General features: G+C 51.5%; 2 protein-coding genes across 2 annotated transcripts; one reads left to right on the forward strand and one right to left on the reverse strand.

Annotated features, from left to right (window-relative positions):
* The first annotated feature begins 729 nt into the window (after window positions 1–729).
* Window positions 730–5,189, forward strand: RGS19 (regulator of G protein signaling 19). The gene is given in 7 exon segments (XM_030963269.1): window positions 730–783; window positions 785–834; window positions 836–1,049; window positions 1,191–1,327; window positions 2,728–2,802; window positions 3,808–4,042; window positions 4,596–5,189. Coding segments are annotated over 7 exon segments (954 nt in total). The 3' UTR covers window positions 4,785–5,189.
* A 2,851-nt stretch (window positions 5,190–8,040) lies between these two features.
* TCEA2 (transcription elongation factor A2) lies at window positions 8,041–23,205 on the reverse strand. The gene is made up of 10 exons (XM_030963414.1): window positions 23,006–23,205; window positions 20,587–20,649; window positions 19,873–19,978; window positions 18,726–18,816; window positions 13,609–13,742; window positions 12,144–12,200; window positions 11,305–11,459; window positions 10,815–10,961; window positions 8,903–8,974; window positions 8,041–8,338 (listed from the first exon to the last, which is right to left on the reverse strand). The coding sequence occupies exons 1-10, from the start codon at window positions 23,072–23,074 to the stop codon at window positions 8,330–8,332; spliced, it is 903 nt and encodes a 300-aa protein (XP_030819274.1). The 5' UTR covers window positions 23,075–23,205; the 3' UTR covers window positions 8,041–8,329.
* Window positions 23,206–24,452: the final 1,247 nt, after the last annotated feature.

Consider the following 24,452-nt stretch of genomic DNA (forward strand, 5'->3'; position numbering starts at 1 on the left):
GGAACACTGGGACTGCGGGAGGGTTTGTGAGGACCCAGGAAAGCACTGCTGGGTGATGGCTGTGCTGGGAACAGGGGGGCTCTACCCCAGGGCTCATGGAGGGCTCTGGGGACAGCTGTGTCCCCAGCTGCATCCCACAGCCTTGCTCTGTCACCTTGCTGAGTGGCAGCAAGACTCAGACGAGGCCTGGGGCTGCTCAAGGTGGGGATGCTGAGGCTGAGATCTCCGGGGGCTCTCCTTGCCTGCTGCCTCTGCTCCCATTCCTTCCTTCTGGCAGGGGAAGGACCAGGATTGCTGCCCATCACCCTTGGCAAGGCCCAGGGAGGTAGAGCCAGCTGTGGCCTGACATAACCTCTGCCCATGCTGAGCCCAGCATCTCTCCTTCCCAGGAGCATCCCTGCTCCAGGCTGAGCTAGTGGTGCAGGCAGGGACAGGCAGGTGGCCTGGACAAGGTTTGGTTTAGTACCAGGAGCTGTGAAAACTCACCACCACCACCCTGTTTCCCTCCACTCATGTGATGCTGTGCAGCAGATCTGACTTCCCCATGCCATGCCTGAAGACACCAGGGATTTCAGCCACTCTTCCTTGTGGCACAGAGCATGGCCAGGGGTGTGCAGGGCCGGCACTGAGCCCCTCACCCTGCCAAGCCCCACTGCTGCCTGCAGTGAGCCCCACAGCATCCCCAAAGTGTGGGATGGGATCCCAGGCAAAGCAGGGGGCTGACAGAGCATGTCCCAATGCATTTCCTCTTCTACTTTCCTTCTCACTTCCTTTTCTTGCACTTTCTGCCTGCTGCCCTGTCCTTGCTTGCCACCTGCCCAGGGCTTTCCCCAGCACAGAGCTGCCCCCGGAGCCGCTCCAGGCCGGGGGTTCTGGGCAGTAACATGGTCCCACTCCTCTCCCTCCCCACAGGCTCCAGCCAGGAGGCGGCAGGGACAGTAGCCAGGGGGTCTCAGAGCTCACCCGCGGGCTGGGAGGAGCGGAGAGCGGCAGAACAGCCCCTGAAACACGACCCAACGCCGTCCACCGTGTATGAGGCTGGGACACAGGTGAGGCGTGACCGGGGTGGCAGGCAGGAGCCAGAACTAAATTACAGCAAGTCACTGCACGGGGGCTGCTCCTCTGTTGCTGTGTGCTCGCACAGGTGGGGGTTGATCACTGGCAGCTCCCTGACCCTCTGCACCTTTCAGTACGCAGGACCCGCGTCCACAGAGTCACTCCTTCCGATGTCCCGGCATGAGACCTCTCCGACCACGGTGCAACCCGCCAGCAACCACCGCCCCAACGCCTGCTGCTTCTGCTGGTGCTGCTGCTGCAGCTGCTCCTGGTACGTCCCACTGCCCCCTGCCTGGCTCCTGCAGGCCCACTGAGCATCACCCACCTCGCCATCCCGTGGGCAGGGCAGGTCATAGAGTGCTGGGTGCCCTGTGATTCCTGTTCGTGAGACAAATCTCTTGGAATACATGGAGGGACTCCCCAGTGCTGCCCTGATGGTCTGCAGGGAAGGATGGCCCCATCCATATGAGCCCTCTGGGAAGCTCTGCCTTGCAGCAGTGGGCACAGAGTCCAGCCCTGCCCTCCCAACACTGCCCAAAGCCAAGGATGGAAGCAGCTGCTTGCCTCCACCTGCATCTCCTGTCCTTCCTGAGGATCTCCAGCTCCTTATTCTCTGGATAGCCCAGATTTTGGAGAGCCCATCTGCTCTTCCTCCTTAGCATCTGCTCATTCAGAGATTGCTGATGACTCCAGCTTTGCAGCAGCTTTGGTCTTTACAGCCACCAAGAGCAGCGGGCTTGGAGGAATAAAAAACCCTGGAGCTGAGCCCCATGCATCTCCCTCCTAGACACTGCCCTAGGCTTGGTGGCGTTCACTGTGTGTCTCCTTCATTTCTACAAGAGCCTGTGAGCAGAGAGGGAGCAGAAATCCCAGAGATGGGACAGCTATCCCTCCTGTATCCTGTTCCTGGAGCAAGCAGTGCTGGTTGCTGAGTGGGGCTCAGGCCTGGCAGGCAGTGAGCCCTGGGGGTGGCACAGGCAGGGACATGCCCAGAGCTTTGCCCACCCCAGCTGCCCACGCTGGGGCAGAGGTTTGCACAGCCAGTCCTGTGTGAGCAGCGAGGACAGTGTCGCAAGCAGGAAGGGCTGCGGTCAGTGCTGGGCACCGGAATTCACGGGCCCAGGGGAAGTTGGCTGATGGCTGCTCTCCACTTGTGCCACCAGCACCCCCGGGGACAAGGGGACACAGGGACAGGGAACACCACATCCCCAAGCCCCAGCACCTCTATCCCACTCTCTGCCTCCGGGCCGGACCGGTGCTGGCACATCACCAATAAACACTTGTTTATTTCTTGGTGATTATTCGCGACACTGCAGCTCACAATTGTTGTGAACACATCAGCTTCGCCTTGGGCTGGTCCAGCACTGACCTCTGCCGGCTGCTGTGGCCACTCCGGCTCAGCTCAGCCCTGGCACGTGGCCCTGGCACATGGCCCTGGCACACAGCCCGAGTGGTGGAGCAGGACCAGAGCCACAGCAGCCCCTGAGCACAGGGACAGCACAGGGACACGCTCACATGGTGCCAGCATGGGGGAACCAGGGTGCCGCCAGGACAGTGGGTGAGAGGAAGGCAAGGCTGGGGGTGCTGGTGTCCACGGAGGAGATTCAGGGGTCAAGGTGGGGTCTGCATGTGTCCCCAATGCCCCTGACTACCTTTCTGTCTCCCCGTTAGGAACGAGGACCGAGAGCGAGCATGGAGGGCATCCCGCGAGACCAAACTGGAGAACATCCCAAACTGTGAAGCGTGGTGAGTGGAGGGCCAGTGCAGTGGGCTGGGGACAAGCACAGCATGGCACAGAATGGCACTGTCCCCTCTGCCGCCCTCCATGGCAGCCAGGACTGTGTTCTGCCCTCGGGGTACACACCAGGGCTCAGGGGTTCCTGGTGATGTGTCCAGCTCATCCCCAGTTCTCACCAAGAAACAGGGAATGTGGAGCCACAGGCTGAATCTTACTGTGGTTCTGCCCTCAGGCCCATTGCAAAGGGAAACTGAGGCATGGAAGAACCTCAGCAGATTTTGGACCTCACTCTGCCATTTAGACCCACTGCCAAGAGCATCCTGCAGCCACAGGGAGAGGAGGGGACAGGCCATTCCCAGGGGGTTTCAGCACTGAAGTGGAAGCAGCAGCAGTGTCCACATCCACTCAGGGAGGAGCAGGATGGGCCAGCACCCCACTCCAGGAATGCTGGGCACCAAGCACCCATTCCCTGAGTGACAGGTGTGACACACCCAGCCATGGGGGCTCATGTGCTGTGCATGGAACAGCTGGGCTGGGGTTAGATGTGCTAATTAGCCATGGATAATGAGTGTACCTGGCCTGCTTGAGCAGGTGCTGAGCATTTGCTGGGAAACAGCCTCCCTCCTTCCCTTTCCACCCCCTTCTCTCCCTCCCCAGCTGAGAGGGGTGATGGACTCATGTCAGTCTTGGCTCAGAGCTGCCTCTCCACCAAAGGGCTTTTCCTCCTGGTGGGATTTGTGCAGAGCCAGCACCAAAATACATCCCAGTTTGGGAAATCCAGCCTAAAGCAAGGCCATGCTCCAGCCTGGCTGAGCAGAGCCAGGACAGACCCCAGAAGTGACCTCTGAGAGCTCCACACCAGCAGAGCCTGAGCAGGAACATCTCCTCATGAGCATGGGGGATGTGGTTGGGCGCAGTTCCTCTGGGGTGGGACCAGGGATGAGCAGGAGGGACACAGTGGGATCCCTGGCTGGCTGTAACACCTTCCCCTTGCCTTGCCATGGACCTGTCAGTGCCAAACCCACGCCGGAGGAGGTGCAGGGCTGGGCACAGTCCTTTGACAAGCTGATGAAGAGCCCGGCGGGGCGCAACGTCTTCCGGGAGTTTTTGCGGACTGAGTACAGCGAGGAGAACATGCTCTTCTGGCTGGCATGTGAGGAGCTCAAAACCGAGTGCAACAAGCACACCATAGACGAGAAGGCCAGGATGATCTACGAGGATTACATCTCCATCCTCTCTCCCAAGGAGGTAGGAGGCAGAGCCTTTGAGGGGAGGGCTCAGGCTAAAATGGGGAGGGCTCTTAGGGAGAGGGCTCAGTTCCAGCTGCTGCCAGAGCCCTGTGACAGTTTGGGGATGAGTTTGGCAGGGTGACGGCGGTGGGAGGGGGATATCCAGCCCCCCAAAACCCCCGGGACGCTGCTGGCAGTGGGATCGCGGGCCAGGTTGTGCTGCGGGGCCGAGACCTCACGAGGGCACCAGCGGGCCGAGAGAATGCTGCATCCCGGCTTACAGCATCCCTGGAGTGGGGTACCCAGGGCGGGACCACCCCAACGCACCTCCCTGTGCCCAGCTGGGGGACACAGAGGGGACCCAGAGAGCTCCACAGTCCTCCCTGCAACCCTCCCCAGCCACCAGAGCTCCAGGGACAGGATCTTCTGGGATGGAGCACACTGTGCTCTCCCTACATCTGGTGCTGCATTGTTCCCCAATTTCCCTTGAGAGGGGGTGTGGGGATGGATGCTGGGCCGGGGGCTTGTCCTTGGGTGTCCCCCAGCCCCCGCTTTCTCTCCGTGCCCCCCAGGTGAGCCTGGACTCGCGGGTGAGGGAGGTCATCAACCGGAAGATGCAGGAGCCGTCCTCGCACACCTTTGACGATGCACAGCTCCAGATCTACACGCTGATGCACAGAGACTCCTATCCCCGCTTCCTGAACTCTGCCATTTACAAATCGCTGCTCCAGACCATCTCCCACTCCTCCTCAGAGTCCTAAGGGCACCCACTAGCCGTGGGGACACCAGTGGGGACATGGTGGCCAGGGGCGGTCGGTGCCTCCTCCCCTCTGCCGCCCTCCTTGCCAGACCTCACCAAGTTTTTAGCTTTTTACGTATGAACTGTCACCCCGGTGTCTGGGCCACACTCCAGGACTGTCCCCAGGACACAGCCTGGGCCAGTTCATACTACTGATTCTCTGCCCTGTCCCCAGTGCTGGCCAGAGCGAGCTGGGGGAGCACAGGACAGTGCCCAGGGCCTGGCTCCCCCCATACCCTGTTTGGAAGAGGTCACTTTATCCCATCTCCACACCTGGGGACATGGCACGTCCCCATTTGCCACCTGAGACCCAGTTGGGGACTGGGTTGGGGGTTTTTTGAGGCGGGGGGTTGACTGTTGTTGGTTTGGGTTGGTTTTTTTAATTTTAAATGCTCCTTTGGTTGGCTTTTACTGGGGGACTTGAGGAGCGGGAGGGGGGTTGACGAGCATCTCTGTACATATAAAAACTTGTCAGGTTTACCTGGTTCCAGCTGTTTGAGACGGCCCAAAGGGCAGGGGGGTGGTGCTAGAGGCTGTTTGTATTCCTGGTGGGCAGAGGGCAGAGCTCTGAGGTGCCATAAGGGACCATGGGGATGTGCTGGGGGGTGAGCAGGAGATGTCTTACAGCTCCCCGTGACACATCAGCACTGCTTCAGCCCCAGGACACCACACACTGTCACCCCAAACCCAGAGCATCCTCCATCCTTGGTTCATGGACCTCAGAGAGGGGGAAAACACCTGTGCAAGGTGTTGTTTGCCCTCCTGCAGAACCCACAGGCACCAGGATGCCTGCATGAGAGCTCCCAGCTGGCCCAGACCTGCTGAGCCAGCAGAGAGAAGCCCAGGGGTCTGCCCTGGTCCCTCACTGAACAGGGACCTGGGTTCCATGCAGGATGGAAGTGTCACAGGGAGGATACAAAATTCCCATGTTTTCGCACAGCACAAGGAATGATTTACTGAAGGCTCAGTATGCAGGATTAAAACATGTCTGTCCCTGCCCTTCACACTGAAACAAAGCCAACACAGGGGTTTTGCTGCCAGTCTTTGCTTCTCCTGATCCACCACAGCAGTTTCTTATTTATCCATCCCTTCCCCTCCTCTCTTCAGCCCTTCCAAAAGAAAAAAATGCTTTTTATTGAACATATTTTTTAAACAAACCAATTCTTTCAGCTTTTTCTTTTTGTTTTTGTTTCCTTCCTTCCTCATGGCATGACTGTGTGGAAATTCATGTCAGTAAATTTAGTTTTCTTTGCCAAGTTGGAAATACAGTTCAAGAAAATGTATTTTTGAGAGAGACCAGCAATGGTTTATTAGGAATGTCGGTATTGTTATTATTGGCAGGTTTTTCCCCAGTCTGCAACCTTACAGCATCCCCACCCTGCACAGGGGAAGTTTTAGTTCTGGGTTCATTCTGTAAGGGAAATACTCTCAAATGTGGCCCCAGCCTGAGGGTTGGAGGTTGAACATCCCTGAAGCTGTTCAAGAGCATGGCTGGGGCTCAGAATCCCTCCACACACCACAGAGGTCTCAGCACAGGGAAGACCCCACTGCCACGAGATAATCTAGTTTTTCTCTTGCTCCCACTCCCTTTTAAACACCTTACAAGCAAATCTTTACTTCTGAAACACCTTTTTACCCAGTGTGCTTCCCCTCCCTGACTCTCCTGGAAAATAGAACTGTAAAATGACATGGTAGTTTTCCCAAACTCCTGCCTGGGACTCTTGGTACCTAATTCAGGATTGTCAGAAGGCTGTACACAAGCTCAGCTCCGCTCCTCACGGGAACACAAGAAAGGCAAGAGGCACTGGTAAAGAGCTGGCTCCCTTTCCCAGCACATGAGCCAGTGCTGTGGCCAGCGTGGGTTTTAGATCCTGAAGCTTTTTCAGCATCACTGCGAGGACACTGCTCCCTCCCAAGCCTGGCTTGAATAATCCCATTCACCACAAGACTCGTGAGGCTTAAAGGAGTTGTCAGCATCTTTGAATATTTTCCTTCTTGGGAGACTTGGCTGCACCCTGTAAAGTGAAAGCCCTGAGCGAAGGATGCTGGTGGGATCCCTGCCTCCGGAGCAGCACAGCCCTCAAAGGGGCTGGGAGCACGTTTTCCGCTGCTTTCATGTGGCTGCTTACTCCTCTCCAAACATCTCCGAGGTCTCTGCTCAATGTCTGCTGTCTGGCATGCTGGGAAGCCAGTGGAAATACTTGTTTTTTGCTCTGGAAGAGGGAAGCGATGCCATGAGAGATGTGACTGCAAATGCTCCTGCCCTGCCCGTCAGCACAAGAGCTGGAGGGCACAGCAGTGCTCCTGGGCAGCCTCAGACCCACAGAGCTTGCTGGGGTCCCCCAAATGCTGCATCACCCCAGCTAAAGGCTATGAAAAGGAAAGAAGAGGGATTTTAAGTCTGGCTGAAAGCTGTTGTGAGCTCAGATGGAATTTCCCCACCAGGTTTTAGTTAGCTCCCAGAAAGAGCCTGATTCTGTATCTCTCCTTCACAGGGTCACATCTGCAGCTGTGGCACCTGGGGCTGGCTTTGCTACAGGATCCTTTCCTTATCTGACCCCTTCCAAGCACCAGCTCTGAGCTCACTTCAAACCTCCACCACTTCTCCAGCTAACTGCCAACAGCTCCCACCCATCCCTCTAGCCCTTACCTTGTCCAGATCCAAGCCTCTGGAAAAATTCCTGTATTTGCAGCATTTTCCCTCCTTCTGAGCCTGTCCAGCAAGCCCCTCTGAAACTCCAGGCTGTTTCTCATCTGTCAAGCTACAAGCAGAGCACAAACAGGAAAGTGCCTGGGACTCACTTTGAACAGTTTGGGGTGGGATTTACTGTGGCTGGTGTCACCCTGCTTTCAGTCTGTTACAACCTGGGCAGTACATTCTGATCTTTGCAGCAGCCAGTGTTGTTGGCATTTAAAAGCTCAAGATGACAAGGAATCAGTGCAAAATCCAGTGAATGCTGCCAAGATAGAAAGCAACATCTGATCTCTGCCCCAAAAGCTGTTTCCTGTCAACAGTACTGCCCACCCAGCTGCCTCAGGCCATGGCCCAGTGGTTGAGATTCCATGAGGTGACAGAAACAAGCCTTCACACACCAAGGGTGTGCCTGCAAGTCACATCTCACTTTCTGCTGCTCCAGGCATTATTCAGTCCTTATCCACCTGGACATGGACTGCCTGTCAAGTTCCCATGCTGGAAAAACAAAGTGCTTCACACACAGTTGAAATAGAAGTCAGAAACTGACAAAAATGTTTAATATTAGTTTTGAAGAGAAAGTGACCGTACTCGCTTAGATGAGAAAGTAATGACTGGGTGTGTTTAGTGAGCTCTCCTGCCAACCTGTCAGCCCATGGCTGTGGCTCTCTGCGAGGCCCAGGCCTCCCTGCTGCTGCTCTCAGCGTGTGACAATGCAAACTCACTGGGACACAAAACACAACTGCCATGGGAGCCGGCGTGTGGAGGCTGCGCTCGGGTCTGCGTTTGGCTGCCGCTCCGGGCCTTGGCACATGTCAGCAGAACTGCAAGAGAAGGGAGTTAAACCCCAATTAGAAACCTCACTGCCAAGGGGAGCTGCAGAAAAAGGTAAGGATCCAGGTGTGGGCTTGTTTCAGAAGCTGGCAAGGGCTTGGGGGTTCTCAGAAGCAGAGGCCAAAGGGAGCTCCCATGTGTATTTCTTGCTGTGGCTCTTTGGCACTTTGTAGTGGCATCATTTCTGCTCACCACTGACCAGGAGATTTCTGCTTACCCCTGAGCTCTATGCACAGCATGAAAGAGCTGTTCTGAAATCCTGAACATCATCACCACTACTCTCAGAGGGCAGAGGCAGCATGGAAAGCACTGTGAAGCTGGTTGTGGAAGAAGGGACATGAGAAGAGAGCAGGGAATGTGGAAGTGAGACTTGACCCCAGCTGGTCTGCAGGGATGAACCCAGGAGCTCTCGCCTCTGTGCTGAGAGGAAAGATCACTCTCTATAGCCAGTGAGAGTTTGGCAAGCACCTCTGAGCAGCAGCCAAGTGCCTGCAGCATGGTGGGAGCAGCCCCCCACCACCCCTCAGTGCCAATAATAGCCCTTGGTGTGCTACCTTCCAGCGATTCCCACACTCATTGCACACGACGAAGGTGGTCATGGGCTCATCAGAGCTGCGGGTCTGCACCTGGGGGGACAGAAGGGAGGTGAGAGCTGAGCATCACACATGGCCCTGTCCCTCTGGCCTCCAGGGCTTGGTGCTGGGCTCACAAAATCAATGAGAGACTGAGGTTTGGGATGGCAAAAGGAGCTTCCCAGTAAAATCAGTCTGGTGGTTGTCTTACACACATACACACATCATGACCCCCTTCAGCCTGACATTACCTCAGTGACAAATTTTGGGACAGCATATTTCTGTCCTCACCCATTCTGCTGTCCATTTCTTGCACGTGACTCTGGAAGTGGACATGCCCACAGCCAATCCCTCCCCAAACTGTCCCCCAGGAAGGGATGTGGCCAGCACTGCCACGACAAACTCCTCAGTCCCAAGCACAAAAGCATTAAAAAAGCACTCAAACCATTCCCATTTACAGAGCAGTCCAACATCCTGGCCTCACAGGAAAACACTCCGGGTTACCAGGTTCTGCACAGTTCCAGTCTGGTTTGTATTTGAGCCATTAAGGAACTCTGATATTTAACCCAGATGTGATTGCTGCCTCTGACTGGCTCTTGCCAGAAACACATACTTTACTAAAAACCAGATTTTCGTGGCATTTGAATACCACAAGGCAGATCTAGACTGAAAACACTGGAACTCCCCACACCAGTCAGGCAGAACTATGCCGAGGGGTGATTATGGTGATCTACATGTGTAATTACCCAAGGTGCAAGAGTCACAGTATTTTCATGATGCAAATTAACCATTTTTGCAAGAATGCTGGATAGCTAAATTCTGTAATTCTCCCCCTTTATTGTCTGCTTCCAACATGTTCATAAAAGCCAGTTCATTTACTTGAGACTTACATCTCATCATCCACTAGTGATTTCACTAGAAAACAAGTCAAAGTACAGAAAGCCTCCTGATATTGCTATTTCGAGGACACTGCTGTCTCCTGCTCAAATTCCAGGCAGTCAAACTCCAGTCCACTCCAGGTGGAGACAGTGCCATGTGCTGGGACAGCCCAGGAATGCTTACTGGGAGCACTGGCAGAGCGAGGCCCCTCGCCTGAGCCAGCCTGTGGGATGCAAGGCTGCTGCTAAGCCAAAGGAAACTCCCTGGTCGGATTCCTGGATCTCCTTCTCTTTCCATGTGTTTATATGTCAAGTTCAAGCAGATGCAGGAGTCTCAGCCGGCACTTGCACACGCAGTTTGTGCGCAGTCACTCAGCAGCAATCTGGTGGCTGCTGGTGCATTTTTGGGTATCTGCACATTCTAAACCACTGACTCACAGCAAAGGCACATTTATCTCCAGATGCCTGGCACAAACATGGGAGCTAAAAAGCACTGGTAATGCACAAGGCTTCCAACAGCTGGCCACGGGGAAGAAACATCCTCTGTCTGCTCACATCACAGCTTCGTTTATTCCTTTTGTTTCACTCATTTCATGCTATTTGATTTTAAATAAGTTGGGACTCATCCACCTGCAGGTAATCTATATTCTTAATTTGTACTTTTAATACCATCAACATGTCTGAGTCAGTTTCTGCAGCCTCTTCTCTACACTACCCACTCCTTTCTTGTCTGAATCCCAGCATTCCCTGCACCTGCTTTCAGTGTAGAGCACTGCTGAACTTCTGAAAGCTTCCTCAGTGCTGCACAACTCTTGCTCTCGTACAAGTGAGCCAAAAAGTTACACAAGCTCACAGAAGCATGTGCAGAAGTACATTTTAGACAGCCATGAGTGTTTTCTGTCCACCAGTAGCAAAATCTGTGCTGTGCTGCAGGGCCCGTCATGGAGCAGTGCAAGCTCATGACCACGACAGATCATGGCCTGGGCAGAGGCCAAGAAAGGAGCAGGAAAACCAACCTGGGTGTAGGTGCAGTTCTTCTTCTTGCATTTCCCACAGGTGAAGAGGTCAGTCTGTGTCCCTCCTGTCTTGGCCATCTGATGCTCCCGGATTGCTTCTTTTGTCATGGCTTTCCTGATCTCTTTCAGCTCATTACTGGCCATTTCCTTTCAGAAGGAAAAAAAAAAAAAAAAAAAAGGCAATAAAATCACATCTGCCCAGTTTTACCACCACACCCACTACAGTGGAAACAGCCAACAGGACAAGGCAGCCTGACAGATGGGCATTAACACAGAAAGCCTGTTCCAGTTCTGGTTTCTGGTTCATACCCAGGGCCCTGGGATGATGTGAAGGCCCAACAAACCACTCTCCACACTGCAAACCCCACTGCAAGCTCACTCCATGCACTCTGGAGGCAGCTAGTGAGAAAACTGCAACCCTTACAGCAGCCCAGCTAAGCTTCAGGACATCCCCTGTGAGAAGCAAACCCTGCTCCCCAGGCTCCCTCACCTCCGAGGTCATCACTGCGATCTGCTCGGGGGTGATGGCCCCACAGAGCACATTCTTTTTCAGCTCAGGATTTTTGGAGTCCTTCAGGTTGGAGATGCGGCTCCTCACGCGGTTTTTGTATTTCATGTCGGTGTTCTTGACGTCCTGGTAGATGCGTGAGGGCAGTCAAGGAGCCTGCAACCAACCCAGAGGCATCAAGCACTTCCCAGCCACCCACAAAGAGCAGGGATTGTCACCCACTGCCAGGATGGAGGTGTTGGGACACAAAAGCAGCATCTGCTGCGGAGGGTCAGTGGTGGATTTGAGAGCAGGTTTATACAATCCCAAACTCCAGGGGCTTCCAGCTTGGGCTTTTTCACTGTGCTGGAAATATTCAGCTATGCTTAGGTTCTACAACCTCCCCTTTCTCTCAGCAAGGCAGCCACAAACCCTTCCACTGAGAGAGAGCCTAGCTGCACCTCCAACCCCACAGCTCCTAGCTCCTAAACCAAGCAAACTCCTCTCATAAGGCTTATCTCACATCACCATGGAACTTGATCCTCACTGCTCCATCCTTTCCATTGCTTTTGTCTAGATCAGCACACTCTCCTCAACAGGGAGCACAAGGAAGTTGCATGTATTTGGAAGCAGAATCAAAAGCAGGAAACAACATTCTGATGGGAAGGACAAACAAGGCATTACAGTCTCTGAGCTCCAACTCCACACTGGTAGTTCCTTAGTAGACCCAGAACCCTGACAAGCTGCAGCAGAACATTTATGCACAGAGAGTCCTGTTTTTCCTTTGAGCACATGGATTTCACTGCTGGAGGCATGCAGGAAGCACAGTACAGCAAGGATATACTCTTCAATCTGGGCTGCTATGTGCTCGCAGTCAGCACCGATGGCGATGTAGTCGTCTGTAAGACAGCACAAACAGGAGCTCAGTGCCTTCCAACCAAGCCAGGGCTCCCCAGACTCAGTATTTCTGAGCTACACATCTGGACAGTTTGCTGGTTTGATTTACATGCTCTTCCCATCAAATGGCATCTTGGCCTTTGCTCTTGCTACTCTCTGACCCTTTGGAAAAGGGCAGTGATGAAAATAGATTAATCTAGCCAGTCTGTGCCCTGTGCCTCTGTAGGACATGGACTGCATGAGACAGAGCTAACAACAGCCTTGGCCCAAGAACTTATTCGTTTTCCAATATATTTTTCATACAATTGAAATCAAATGTATATAGGCAGGAATTGAGTTTCATCAGATATTCACCTCAATATGTAACTCTACTCAGACCAGCCATCTGGGAGGGCCTGGAGGTGTGCAGCATTGGGATCAAGCCTTCCTTTCTCATCTCACCTCAGGACTGTCTGCTCCTCCCCTCTTCTCCCATACACCAGTTAAACAGCTTTACACAGAGTGCATAACTGCCATGGATTTGGAAAGCCAGTATGATAAACACCATAAAGGAAGGAAGGTAGGGCACAGCTGAGCTTAGGGAAAGGCTCAAGGGAACTCTTTCCCAGATTTCATATGGAAAGGGTTTTTCTAAGAGCTGTGCAAAGCATTTAATGCAGCAAATAAATACATGCACAGGAAGGCTAGAAATAAAGACCTCATGAACTTCCCCATCTGTCATCTACATTCCTTGGCTCCAAATTAATAAGACTCTGCAGTGCTTAGACCCCAATTTTTTAAAGGGATCTGCAATGTGGACACAACCAGATGCTCAAATTTCCAGACATGCTGAGTACCTGCCTCTCACTTGAGATGGCACAGTCTGAATGCAAGAGGGATCTGTTCCACCCCAGATCCAGAGGACCACAATATTTAGGGAGCTCCTGTCTGCAAAGGCAGCAGAGTCTGACAGGAGATGCTGACTGGCATGAGCACCATTCCTACAAAGTCCATGTACTGAGTTACAGCTTCACTTTGTGCCCCAAGGGTGACAGGGAAGACAGCCTCACTTAACAGCAATCAGAAAAGATCTAGAATGTGAAGCAAATCCCTGCACACCTGATTAAACACACAGACCACCCATGTTGCAACCCTGTGTGACAAACCCCATGTTCTTAACAGCCATTACTTGACACATTGTCATGCCTCCAGCTGCAGCCAGGTCCCTGTGTAAGTGTCTGAAAACGCTGCAACAGCAGCCAGTTCATCAAAGGGGTGACCAGTGGCTAGACTGAGCTGCTGGCAATAATCCTTTGACAAGGCTGCTCTAGAACAGTATGTCTAAGCTGAGCTGGCACTGAGAGTCTCTGTGAGAATGGTCCAGGAGCTGTGAAGCACTTGAGGCAATGCAGGGCTTCCCCCAGCACTTACCATCAGCCTGCAGAGCTGCTGTCAGCATCTCCCTGCATTTGTTGCGCACAGCGTCGCACGTGATGGGGGCCGGAGGGAAGGTGGTGATTTTGGGGGTGGTCGGAGTCTTTGGAGGCTCCTGCCTTTTGTTGGAGCTAAAAGAAAAACTTCACCTGTCAGAATGTCTCAGTTTGCGCCACTGAGAGCAGAGAAGGAAGCAGCAGGTATGTGGCCAAGCATCCTGTTAATCACAATACAGAACCAGTCAGAACACAGTGCAAAGTCATTGTCCCAAACCAGCAGAGAGCACAACACGGCAGCCAACGCCCTCAGCCCAGACACGAGCTCTCCTGTGGACACTGCTGGCTGCCAGCAGAGGTTTGATCCATGAACAATCTTGTGTTATTGAACACATATCAGCTGCTGCACCACTGGGCATCAAGCAAAAACATCACTGTTGAACACCACCAGTAACCCAAATACACTCAGGACATCTGAGACCATCAGCACTCTCAGTGTGGCAGTGCAGTGCAGATTCATGGTACTTCTTTCCTCTTTAACTTTGCAGGACACCAGGCCTATCACTGCCCTCAGCAGAAAGCAAGCAGAAAGCTCCAGAAGAAGGAGCTGTGCTAAGGAAAACAAAGAAAAAGAAAGAAAATGGCTCCTTCGGCTTTGATATTTAACAAAAAACAACAACAAAGTGCAGCACATAAAAGGTTCTTCCTTTTTCCTGTAATCTGAGCAAGACACTGATTACTCATCTCACAGAAGAGCAAACCTACATAGCCACACACAGCTCATACAGGGGCCAGGCTAGCACAGGACTAAGAATACTGCTTTGCTCTCAAAAATAACTCCATTTCTACCTGCAGACAGTCATGGGCACAGGCAAGGGAATGCAAACACCTGCCTGCTGTGGCTGACTCAGTCAGGTCACCTCCCAGGGGAGCAGGATGGAGACCTGCCTGCACAATCAGCACATGATGTGGGCAGGCTGAGTCACTGCTGCGGGGTCTGCATGCAGAGAAGGAACCTCAATGAGCAGCTCAGCTGGTTGTGTATGCAGAAAGCCTAACAACTGCACATGGTGTTAGTCAGCCCTGCAAATACTGCTGGTAAAAGATCTGGGTTAGTATGAATCACAGATGATTTTCTAGAGCTTTGTTCTCCCCCCTAAATCTAGGCAGCAGAACAGCAATTTTTTTCAGCAGAGATTGCTCTGGCTTTGGTGATTTGGCTGTAAAATGCCTGGTACCATTATTGAACAAAGAGACAGAAAGGGAAAAAAAGAAACCTCAATATTTCACCCATGGCATGCCAGCAATATCTCCTTGAAGATCCAAGTGGCTTGACAAATTTTGTTAAGCTGGGTCACTAGTGCCAGTTATTTGCCATCAAAAATAAATTTGTTATGAACAAGCACTTCCACTACACTGTCCTGGAAGAGATTAGTCAGCCCACAAAAAAACAGCACTAAGCTGGAAACCTTCTGAATCTGCTGCCTCACAAACTGAGCCAGACGACTTTAGGGACTTATCCTGTGACTAAGGTCATATCCAGTCTGGCTCAAATCCCACAGATCATCACTGGGGCTACCAGATTTTCTCAGTTCAGAACCTCACCAAGCCCTTTTCAGAAGCATCCATCAGTGAACCTTCAGCAAATGGTTCACATCAAACCAAAGCAGAACTTTGATTTCTTGCTTATATGAGTGAGATGATGCACTCTGTGAGGGAGATTGTACTGTCAGCTCACTGTGTTTTACTGACCAGTAGCTGAATAAAACCCCTTTTTACCAGCTGGTTTTACTGGTCAGCACTGCAGGACCTTATTAAAAAACAGATTTGTGTCCAAGCAGCTCAAAACATTCAATAGGATTTACACTGCATGTGTTACAAAAAGAAGAAACAACTTAGCCTGTAAATAATCCATTAGATGATGATTTTCTCCCATCTGGAATGTAGAAACTGCCATCAGGTACTTTTGTGCTTAAGAAGCTACACACAAATCACAGGCACCACTCATGGGGGTATATATACCAGAGCATACACTAAGGAATAACCCATAATTCAGGAACAACCCATCTAAAAAATCACAGCTTCTCATGTTACATAAAACAGTTTGGAAAAATTAGACTTCCCAAAGGACAAAGGCAAAGCATACTTACAGTAAGAGGAAGGACTGAAGGAATATGGGTGGTTTGTGGCAAGAGAAACTTAAAGGAGACAAGTCCTGAAACTCCTTACAAAGGAGGATGGTAGGAAAAAATCCACAGAAGGGTGTAGATATGGGTTTTGTAAGACAGGTTTTGATTGAGAGCAAGTTTTAAACTGTAAAGGTGAGTTACGAATTGGAAATACTGCCAAGGGCAGCTGTGGAAATGCCTTGCCCTGAGGTTTTCTAGGGCTGTCAAAGAGCTTGAAAAAAGCCTGTCAGGGATAGGTTAGGCAGAGGTTGTGCTGTTCTGAGAAGGGGCTGCAGGAGAAGTTTCCTGAGAGCTCTTCCAGATTCAAATTTTGTATCATTTTTCAATCAACAAACAAAGGTTTCCCAGAGCAAAATGCTGTGTGTGAACTCAGTGACCTCAGCGACCTCAGCGTGAACTCAGAACATCGACCTTCACTACAATGAGTCCGCAAACACAGCTCTTCAAACCTGTATTTCCAGAAGTAATATTTGATTTTCAGGAAGGTTCTAACTGCAACTGAACATTTAGATGTTTATTCCTTGGGGATGGAAAAAAAGCTCAACAAGATGCATGGTAGTCCCACTTCTGTTAGCTGATGAGGAAAGATACATTTGCCTGCACACACACACATCAACCATGCACTAAGATGAGAGCTGATCCCTCAAGAATTAGATGAAACAGACTTCTCAGCCATTCCAAAGACAGAAAATTATTTATTAAGGTTTAGAGGTTAGTTTATAAATAGAATTGTTGGGAAATGGAGCTCAAACACACCTAAAAGACTTATTTCAGGAAATCCTTGTGGTTCACACTGTTCCTGTTAAACATAAGAAAGAGCTTGTAAATCTATCCAGGCAGCAAAAGTTTATACATAAAACAAGGCTGTGCTGGAACAAAATGGTGGCAAAGCAGCAGCCAGGGACTGCAAACAGAACTCAGGGCTGCACTGGAAGAAAATGCCACAGAAGAGCTAAATTCAGGCCACAGATCCAAAACCTCCTAATAAAGGCAGTTTAGAGAATCCTGGAAAAGAAAAACCTCATGCTGCCAGAGACAGAAACATTAGACACAGCCCATTAAGATGTACCACACTATGGGTCTGAAACTCTGCAGCACAACAGAATATGCTTTGGATTAGAGTAATGCAGTATCTAAATTCACAGGTGCCAGCCCCACACTGGCTGGCTCAGAGCCTTCAGGTCTTGCAGTGATAGCTCCAGTCACTACACAGGGATTTCTACATCTGTGCTCCAGAAAGCAAGATGAGTTTCAGGCTAAGACTTAGTCAAATATTTTTCCCTGACCAAAATGGAAGGCGTAGCCAAAATCTAACAGACTAAGAGGCTGAAATATCTGAATACAAACTGATTTCTTTGGTGTCTTGACAGCAGCCTCATCTGAACCAGCTATCACAGACTGAGCAACCAGTCTGACTCCACTGCAGTCTCTGCTTCAAAGAACAGAGACTCTCCTCTGCCAATAAATTATTATTTTTTTAAGGCAGATTATCAGTTTATTTTGCAGGACTGGAGAAAAAACATTCCTGTCTCTGGAAGAGAGCCTGGCTCAACAGACTAACACCAGAAGCTGGCCCCTGCTCCTGGTCTAGGCTACACTAATCCATTGGCTTCTGCTCATCCTTCACAGCCAAGGGGATGCTTGGCTAGTCAGAAGATGGAGGTTGAATACACATAAAAAGCATCAAGGATTAAAAAACCCATCAAACTGCAGTATCTGCAGCACAAGGGAACATCACCAGCACAAGACAGACAGCTCCACCCCACATACCCCAAGACAAGTGACAAAGCAAGGAGGCAGCAAGGAGGGGTTTTGCCTCTGTGCCTACAGCCAAGATCCTGTTCTGAGTGAAATCCCACAGATACACACAGATCTGGACAGCCCTGGCTCCCACTCTGCACTGCATCACTGAACTCCATCCTGGCTGTGAAGTCTCCCAAGTCCTTTCATTGCACTACTTATCAAATCCTTTTTGCCATTTTATGGAAGTGAAATAACCAAAGATACAAATCATTTAAAGTCATGGAGCATCAGCAGCATTCTCTCCATCAGCAGCTCTGGATCGAGCTGCAAAGGCTCACCCTGAAGTGCCAAGCCTTGAGAGAGCTGAGCAAAACCAAAGAAGTGACAAAAAAGTGACAAACAAAGGCTGCAAACATGGAAAATCCTGCAAGCCAGCAGGACCACAGCCTGAATACTCTAAATCTTCTGTCAAACTTGGGAAATTGGCTAAATCACTTAAGAGCCAAATCTAGGAAGCACACACCCTCCTGGGATCTGAGGCTGGGAGAAATTTCTAGAAGAAAGCTTTAAATCCCATTTTTCCCCTCCCCTTTGATCACTGTCTGCACTCAACAACTGCAGTCACAGGCAGTGGAAACAGGATGCAGCATCCAAGGCATGGCAAGGAGCAAGCATGCAGCTGACCTGCCAGCTGGGGGACATCAGCCACAGGGAAAAGGGGACTTCTGCTGGCATTTGTCAAGGACAAAGAAATGGACCTTTTACTTTAGTAATGTATCAATCAATCCCATCCACTGCAAAGGCCAAAAATAATCTTCACTCTAAGGAGTTTAAATTTAGAAATAAACAAAAATGCATAAAAATGCAACATAAAAAAGAAATGGGGAATGTTCTACTACTAGAAAAAACAATACATAAGCAAGAGTAAAAAACATTAAATAAAATATGAATAAAATTTAAAAACTCACTAAAGCCACTGTATTTTTAGATGTGTATTTCTGCATTACAGTTAATCTGTAATCACTCAGATCAACCCTGAAGAAGAAACACTTCCAGCATCTCTGACCAGAAATTTGACTATACAAAATTCCTGACTCAGACACTTAAAAATAAAAATTAAAGTAAGATGCCTTAAGAAAACTTAAATTCTCTAACCGTGTCATCTTTGGTAAAAGGAAAGTATTACCTTTGGTCTCTTGAGTTACCAGTCTCCCTGGAGGAAGATGTTGGCAAAGACAGGCTTTTCTTTTTGTCCTCATTTTTTTCCTCAGAAGCATCTATGTTCAAAAAAGGAATAAGTTCAGAACTGGTCTTTATGCTACAGCCTGGCCTATACTCCTCAGTGTTTTCACACTACCCACTGTTGGCCTAAAGTTACTATTCTCCCAAAAAGAATCAGGAGAAAATTCCTTTATGGCCTTCCTGCTTCCCAACAGACCTTTTCCTTGCCTCCAAGTAGAAACTAATTCAAACAAAAGCTTTCCTTACCAAACTAGACAGCAATCAGTTTCCCTGCCTGGGAGATAAGCCTCCTCACAAGACAAGCCTCTCCACAAAAGTTTCTTTCAGAAGCTGCTGAGCAGTGATTAGATCAAGTTCTCTCAAGCACAACTAAAAGCAGAATTTCCAGCCAACACCAGCTGAAGGGCCAGTACAGGCTGGTCCTTGTGGAACTTCTTCTGATTCCCAAGTGCTGCTGAAAGCCAACAGCACAACCCTGGAGAGGACCTTCTTGACACTGTAGAACAAGTTTGACCCAGAGGTAAATTGTCTGAGTCTAGCCAATACACACCCAACCTAATGAGGAGGTAACAATCCAGGCAGGACAGGAAAAGAGCTCTTTTAACACTCATCCAGCCTGGCAAGAAATGGGAGCCCACAACAGGGAAAGCCTCCCCAGCTGGACATAGTCCATGTGAATTTATCTACAAGATGGTGAACTAAGATCCAACTCACCACCCCAAATCCATTCCAGCACTTCCCTTCCTGAGCTCCTGACAGCACACATGGTGCTAATGCCACGCAGAGCACAAGTGGGAGCAGAGGGTTCAGAGCACAAATAACATTGCTAATTATTATGTGATGAGGTATAAGTTAATAGTCCTGAGGCTTTCAATGCTCTTCCAATGATGAGCTGGCTAAAGAGGAGCTAAATCTAGAGGGATGCATGATAGGACACAAAACTCGAAAGACAGAGAGGGTGGAATTGTAAAGGCTGATTTGCTAGAATGTTTATTCAGATCAAGAGATAAGCTCTCCCAAAAAATTCAGCCTCCCACTGAAGGCAGCTTGTTCACAAGCTGAATCTGACAGGAACATGCTGATTTCCTTACCTAGAAGTTTCTTCCAAGATTTGATGAGGGATTTGGCAAGTGATATCACTTCTTCATCTGTGCTCTGCTTCCTCAGTGCATTCACCGACATCCCAATGCGGGTGGACTGCAAGGAAACACCCCAGTGAACCACTCCAGAACAGACTCAATATTAGCTACTAACTGAAATCTCAAATAATCACAACAAAGTCAAAGCCATGACCAAGACAGGAGTATCCAAGGCTGGCAGAATGATTCTGTGACCCTTACCATTTTGGAAGAGTGAGGTGGCACTCTCCAGCTTGCACAACTGAACAGAAGACACATCCAATCCCCACAAATCCCTTCCCTACACACTTGTGACATTCAAGCTTAGAGTGAAAACTCCAAGATGCATCACAATCTCCAAATTGTAATTCTGCTCATTCCTCCCCAATGTTCTAAATATCAACATTACAAAGAACTTCTCCCACGACTGCCCTCTGTGTTTGCTACTTTAATCCAGTCTTTCCTCTTTTTGCAGCCTACAAACAGGAGTTGAGCAGTTACACACATGGCGACCCAGAGCTCTTTAACTGCCAGTCCAAAACCCAACTTCTGCACTATTTTGTTGGATTTATGTTTATTCTTTGCATGAAGTAAGAAGTGTGAGAAAATCTATTAAGTTTATTTAGACAACATTTTGAACTCATCCAGATGTACACTTAAGCTTTTTACCATAATTGTGCAACTCACCTGCAGTAAATCCAAAGTCATAGGCATACTTTTCAGTTCTTTCAGTAAATCCATTGCACCTTCCTGGAGAGGAAAAGAGAAAGAGAATTAGTGCCTCAGCTTTTATTAAATAAATTCAACAGCTTGGGAATAGACACAGAAAGTTGAATTCAAGGGGAAAAACACCAACAAGCATTCCCTAAAACATCAGCAAATGCACTGCTGGGTGCTGTTCCACACAGACAGTAGATCCTGCAACCTGAAGGAACCTGAATCATTGGAATGGGCGAAACAGAAGACCAGTGGAGTGCTACAGGTCCTTGCTTGTGTATGGTGCAAGTGCAGCATTAGTTTATTATTCTTATCTGGCACACTGAATGTTTTTAACACCTGAAAAACACACTCTGAATTACAACTGTCAGTGACTCCATGTAGCTGCTCAAGGAGAAAAGAGAGACCAGGAGCAAAGCCAGCAAGCTGTGATGCTGAAGAGTTGGTCACTTGAAACTTGTTCTGTGAAGTCTCCTTACATCATCTCTACATCCCAGAACTCAGGACCAGGAAAAATCTGTAGATACCTAAAACTGGCAGTCACTCAGAGAATTGGAAATCACTTGTCTCCCTCTAGCACATCCCAGCCTGGCCTAGCCTGTGGCCATTCAGCTGGCTCTTTCCTCCCAACCCCCTTCCCTCAAACAAGGCTTCCAGTGTTCACATTTAGCAGCTCATTTACAACACCGACCACTCCAAGCCCAGTTGCAGCACAAGGCCTGCACAGCCACCACTGTAGGGGAGCCAGCCCTGTCCTCACATCCCGTCCTCCCTATGCAGAAGGGCTGCTTCCAACTCATCCCAGGAAGCAATCCAGCTGCAATCCACCCTACAGAACAGATGCTCAAATCAAAGCAGAGTCAAAGCTTTCAGCGTGCACACAAGCAACTCACACCAGCATAAACCACACACATTTACCCCACCCAGAACGACTGACCTCCACCTCAGGTAATTTCACACCTTCCTGTTCCTCCAGCCCTGAACACCCAAAGTGACCCGGTCTGACTCCAAATGGAGCCATTTGCCACAATGGCAGCAAATGAGGATCCACGAAAAAACTAGAGCAACAAACAGGTACTCCAGCAAACTGTCCTGCAGGAAGAGTTCTAAGATTAGCCAACACACAACATGCTGCAGTTCAGCACTGTCTCAAACGCCAGCCAAGAGGAAATGTTGCATACCCCTCCTGTAACAAGCTGCCTCTTTCCCAATGAAGTTGGAAGCAAATTCTGCTAAGTTGCTCCTTTCCTATTTCAACACTGATGCTGAAAACTTGCCACCAGCGAGAACAGACATCACAGGCTGTGCTTTAGCCCAAACACACTTCCCTGGGCTGTTCCAACAGTGACAGAAGTGACAGCGCTCGCCCTACCCACAGCTGGCAAGGTCAGTCCAATATCAAAAAGTTCATGTGACAACAGCACCCAGCATCCCACCATAGAGTACCACACTCCTCTAATCCCTTCCCCTCCTCGCCCATCATCTCCCATGCCCCACGGCCCTTCCCAGCCCAGAATCCCTGTCCCCCACCCCAAACACAGATGTACAGCCTACCTCCATCACAAACCCTTGTCAGCTTTCTGCCTTAGCACTCGCATGACACTGCTCCTACAAGCACTGATATATCTCATTAAGCTGGAAAGCAGCGGCTTCTGTCCCCCCAGGCTGTCACACGGGTCACAGCACACCCTGCGAGGCTCCCCGAGTGCAGAGAGCAGCTTGGCCAGCCCTGCACACTCCAGAGGCCACGGCAGTGAGCAGTGGTGCCGGTGTGGGATGGAGATGCAGGAAGCAAATCCATCAGCACCGGGGAGGGCAAACCAGAGCCCCAGGCCGGTGCTGGTGGGGACTCCCCTTCCAAAGGGCTCCCAGCGAGAAGGGGAGCAGGGCTGGGGATGCTCTCCAGGAGGGGAACACCGGGCAGGCAGCACAGGGTGAGCCCCGGAGGGCTGAGATGCGGGCTGGGGATGCCGGAGGCCTGGGGTGCGGGGCTCAGCATGGGGACTGGAGAGTGCCACAGCACCCAAGGGGGCACATAGGGCTGCCCGCCCAATAAGTGGCAGTGGGTGGATCCCACACCTCCGCAAAGGATGGGGACAGGAGAGGGCGACGGGGCCTGGGGGAGGGAACCCCACTTTAAAAGGGGGAGCGTCTGCTCCAGCACGATGTAATGACCGGGGCGGCACTGGAAGAGAGGCTCCCAAAATGGGGTCTGGGGGGAGGGAGGCTCCTGACAACGGGCACCGAAGGAGAGGCGGGGGTCCACCAGCGCGGCAGCGAGGAGGGGAACCTGCGGAGAGGAGGGGGAGCGTCCGCCAGACCAGAGCCTGGGGCAGGGGGCGGCTCCCCTCGCCAACCGGGCTGCGGGGGCCCTGCCGCTGCCACTCACCGCGTTCTTCTTGGCCACCATCTTGTCCAGGCGCCTGGCAATGCGCACGATCTCGTCCTCCCCGCCCATCTCGCCGCTCCCCGGGATCGGTGCCGGGGCCGGACGGGGGTCCGGCCGGGGGGAGCTGCGGTCGGTGCCCGGTGCCCACCTCAGCCCCCGGTGCCGCAGTCAGGGCGGGTGCACACGAGGCACGACGGGAGTTGTAGTCCTCGTGACTCCAGCTCCACCCGCCGCCTGCCGGAGCGCAGCCCACGGGCGGGACTTCATCTCCCAGCGTGCCCCGCGGCCGTCTCGCGAGGTGCCGCCCGGCCGCCGGGGGCGCTGTGGGGGCTGCGGTTCGCCCCGCGGAGGGGGCTCGGAGCGGAGCCGGGGCTGAGGGACCCCTGGCACGGCAGGAACAGCCGTGTCCCAGAAGTGCTGCAGTGGGTCCGGAGGAGGCCACGGAGATAATGAGCAGCTCTGCAGGGGAGACAGGCTGAGAGCTGCGGGGTTCAGCCTGGAGAAGAGAAGGCTCCGGGCAGACCTTTAAAGCCCCTTCCCGTGCCTAAAGGGGCTCCAAGAGAGATGGAGGGAGGCTTTGGACAAGGGCCTGGAGTGACAGAGCAAGGGGGAACGGCTTCACACTGACTGAGGGCAGGGTTAGATGGGGTATTGGAAAAAATCCTTCCCTGTGAGGGTGGTGGCAGCACTGGACAGGGTGCCCAGAGGAGCTGTGGCTGCCCCTGGATCCCTGGAAGTGTCCAAGGCCAGGTTGGATGGGGCTTGGAGCAACTTGGAATAGTGGAAAGTGTCGCTGCCTGTTGCAGGGGGTTGGAACAAGATGAGCTTTACAGGCCCCTTCCACCCCAAATCATTCTGTGACTATGCCATTGTCCATGGCTGTGCTGAGCCCTCGGAGCAGTGCTGGATAAACTGCTGGATAAACTGGATAAAAGCTCCCTGGATAAACCGAGGCTGTGCCCCTCACACGGCCTTGGGGACTGGGCAGCAGTTACCAGTGGCGAGAGGATGGATGCTTTGGGGGGGCAGGCTGGACCCCCTGTAGATGGCACTCGCACACTGTGCGAGGGCAGCGCATCCCCCGGGAGCTGCTGCTGAGCGCTGTCGCTCCCTCCAGCTGGTTCCTGGCAGAGGGAGAGGTTCCATGCACAGCCGCCTGCACAGCCCTGGCCAAGCGCTGCTTCAGAGAGGGCCCTGACTGTGCTGGTGAGGAGCAGCCGTGTCCTGCCCCGGTGGAGCTGCAGATCATGTGGAAGCACGGGGATATTGCTACGTGTGGCCTCGGGATGCACAGGCAGGTCTTGGGAACCAGAATTCCCAGCATTCATCTCCACCTGCACTCTGTCCTGGGGCAGGCTGAGTCACTGAGGGCATAATCACAGACTCACAGAATTGGTAGGGTTCAAGGGCTTGGAGATCGTCCAGCCCCCCCTTCAAAGTCAGAATC

Source organism: Camarhynchus parvulus, chromosome 20 (genome assembly GCF_901933205.1).
Source record: "Camarhynchus parvulus chromosome 20, STF_HiC, whole genome shotgun sequence".
Lineage (NCBI taxonomy): Eukaryota > Metazoa > Chordata > Aves > Passeriformes > Thraupidae > Camarhynchus > Camarhynchus parvulus.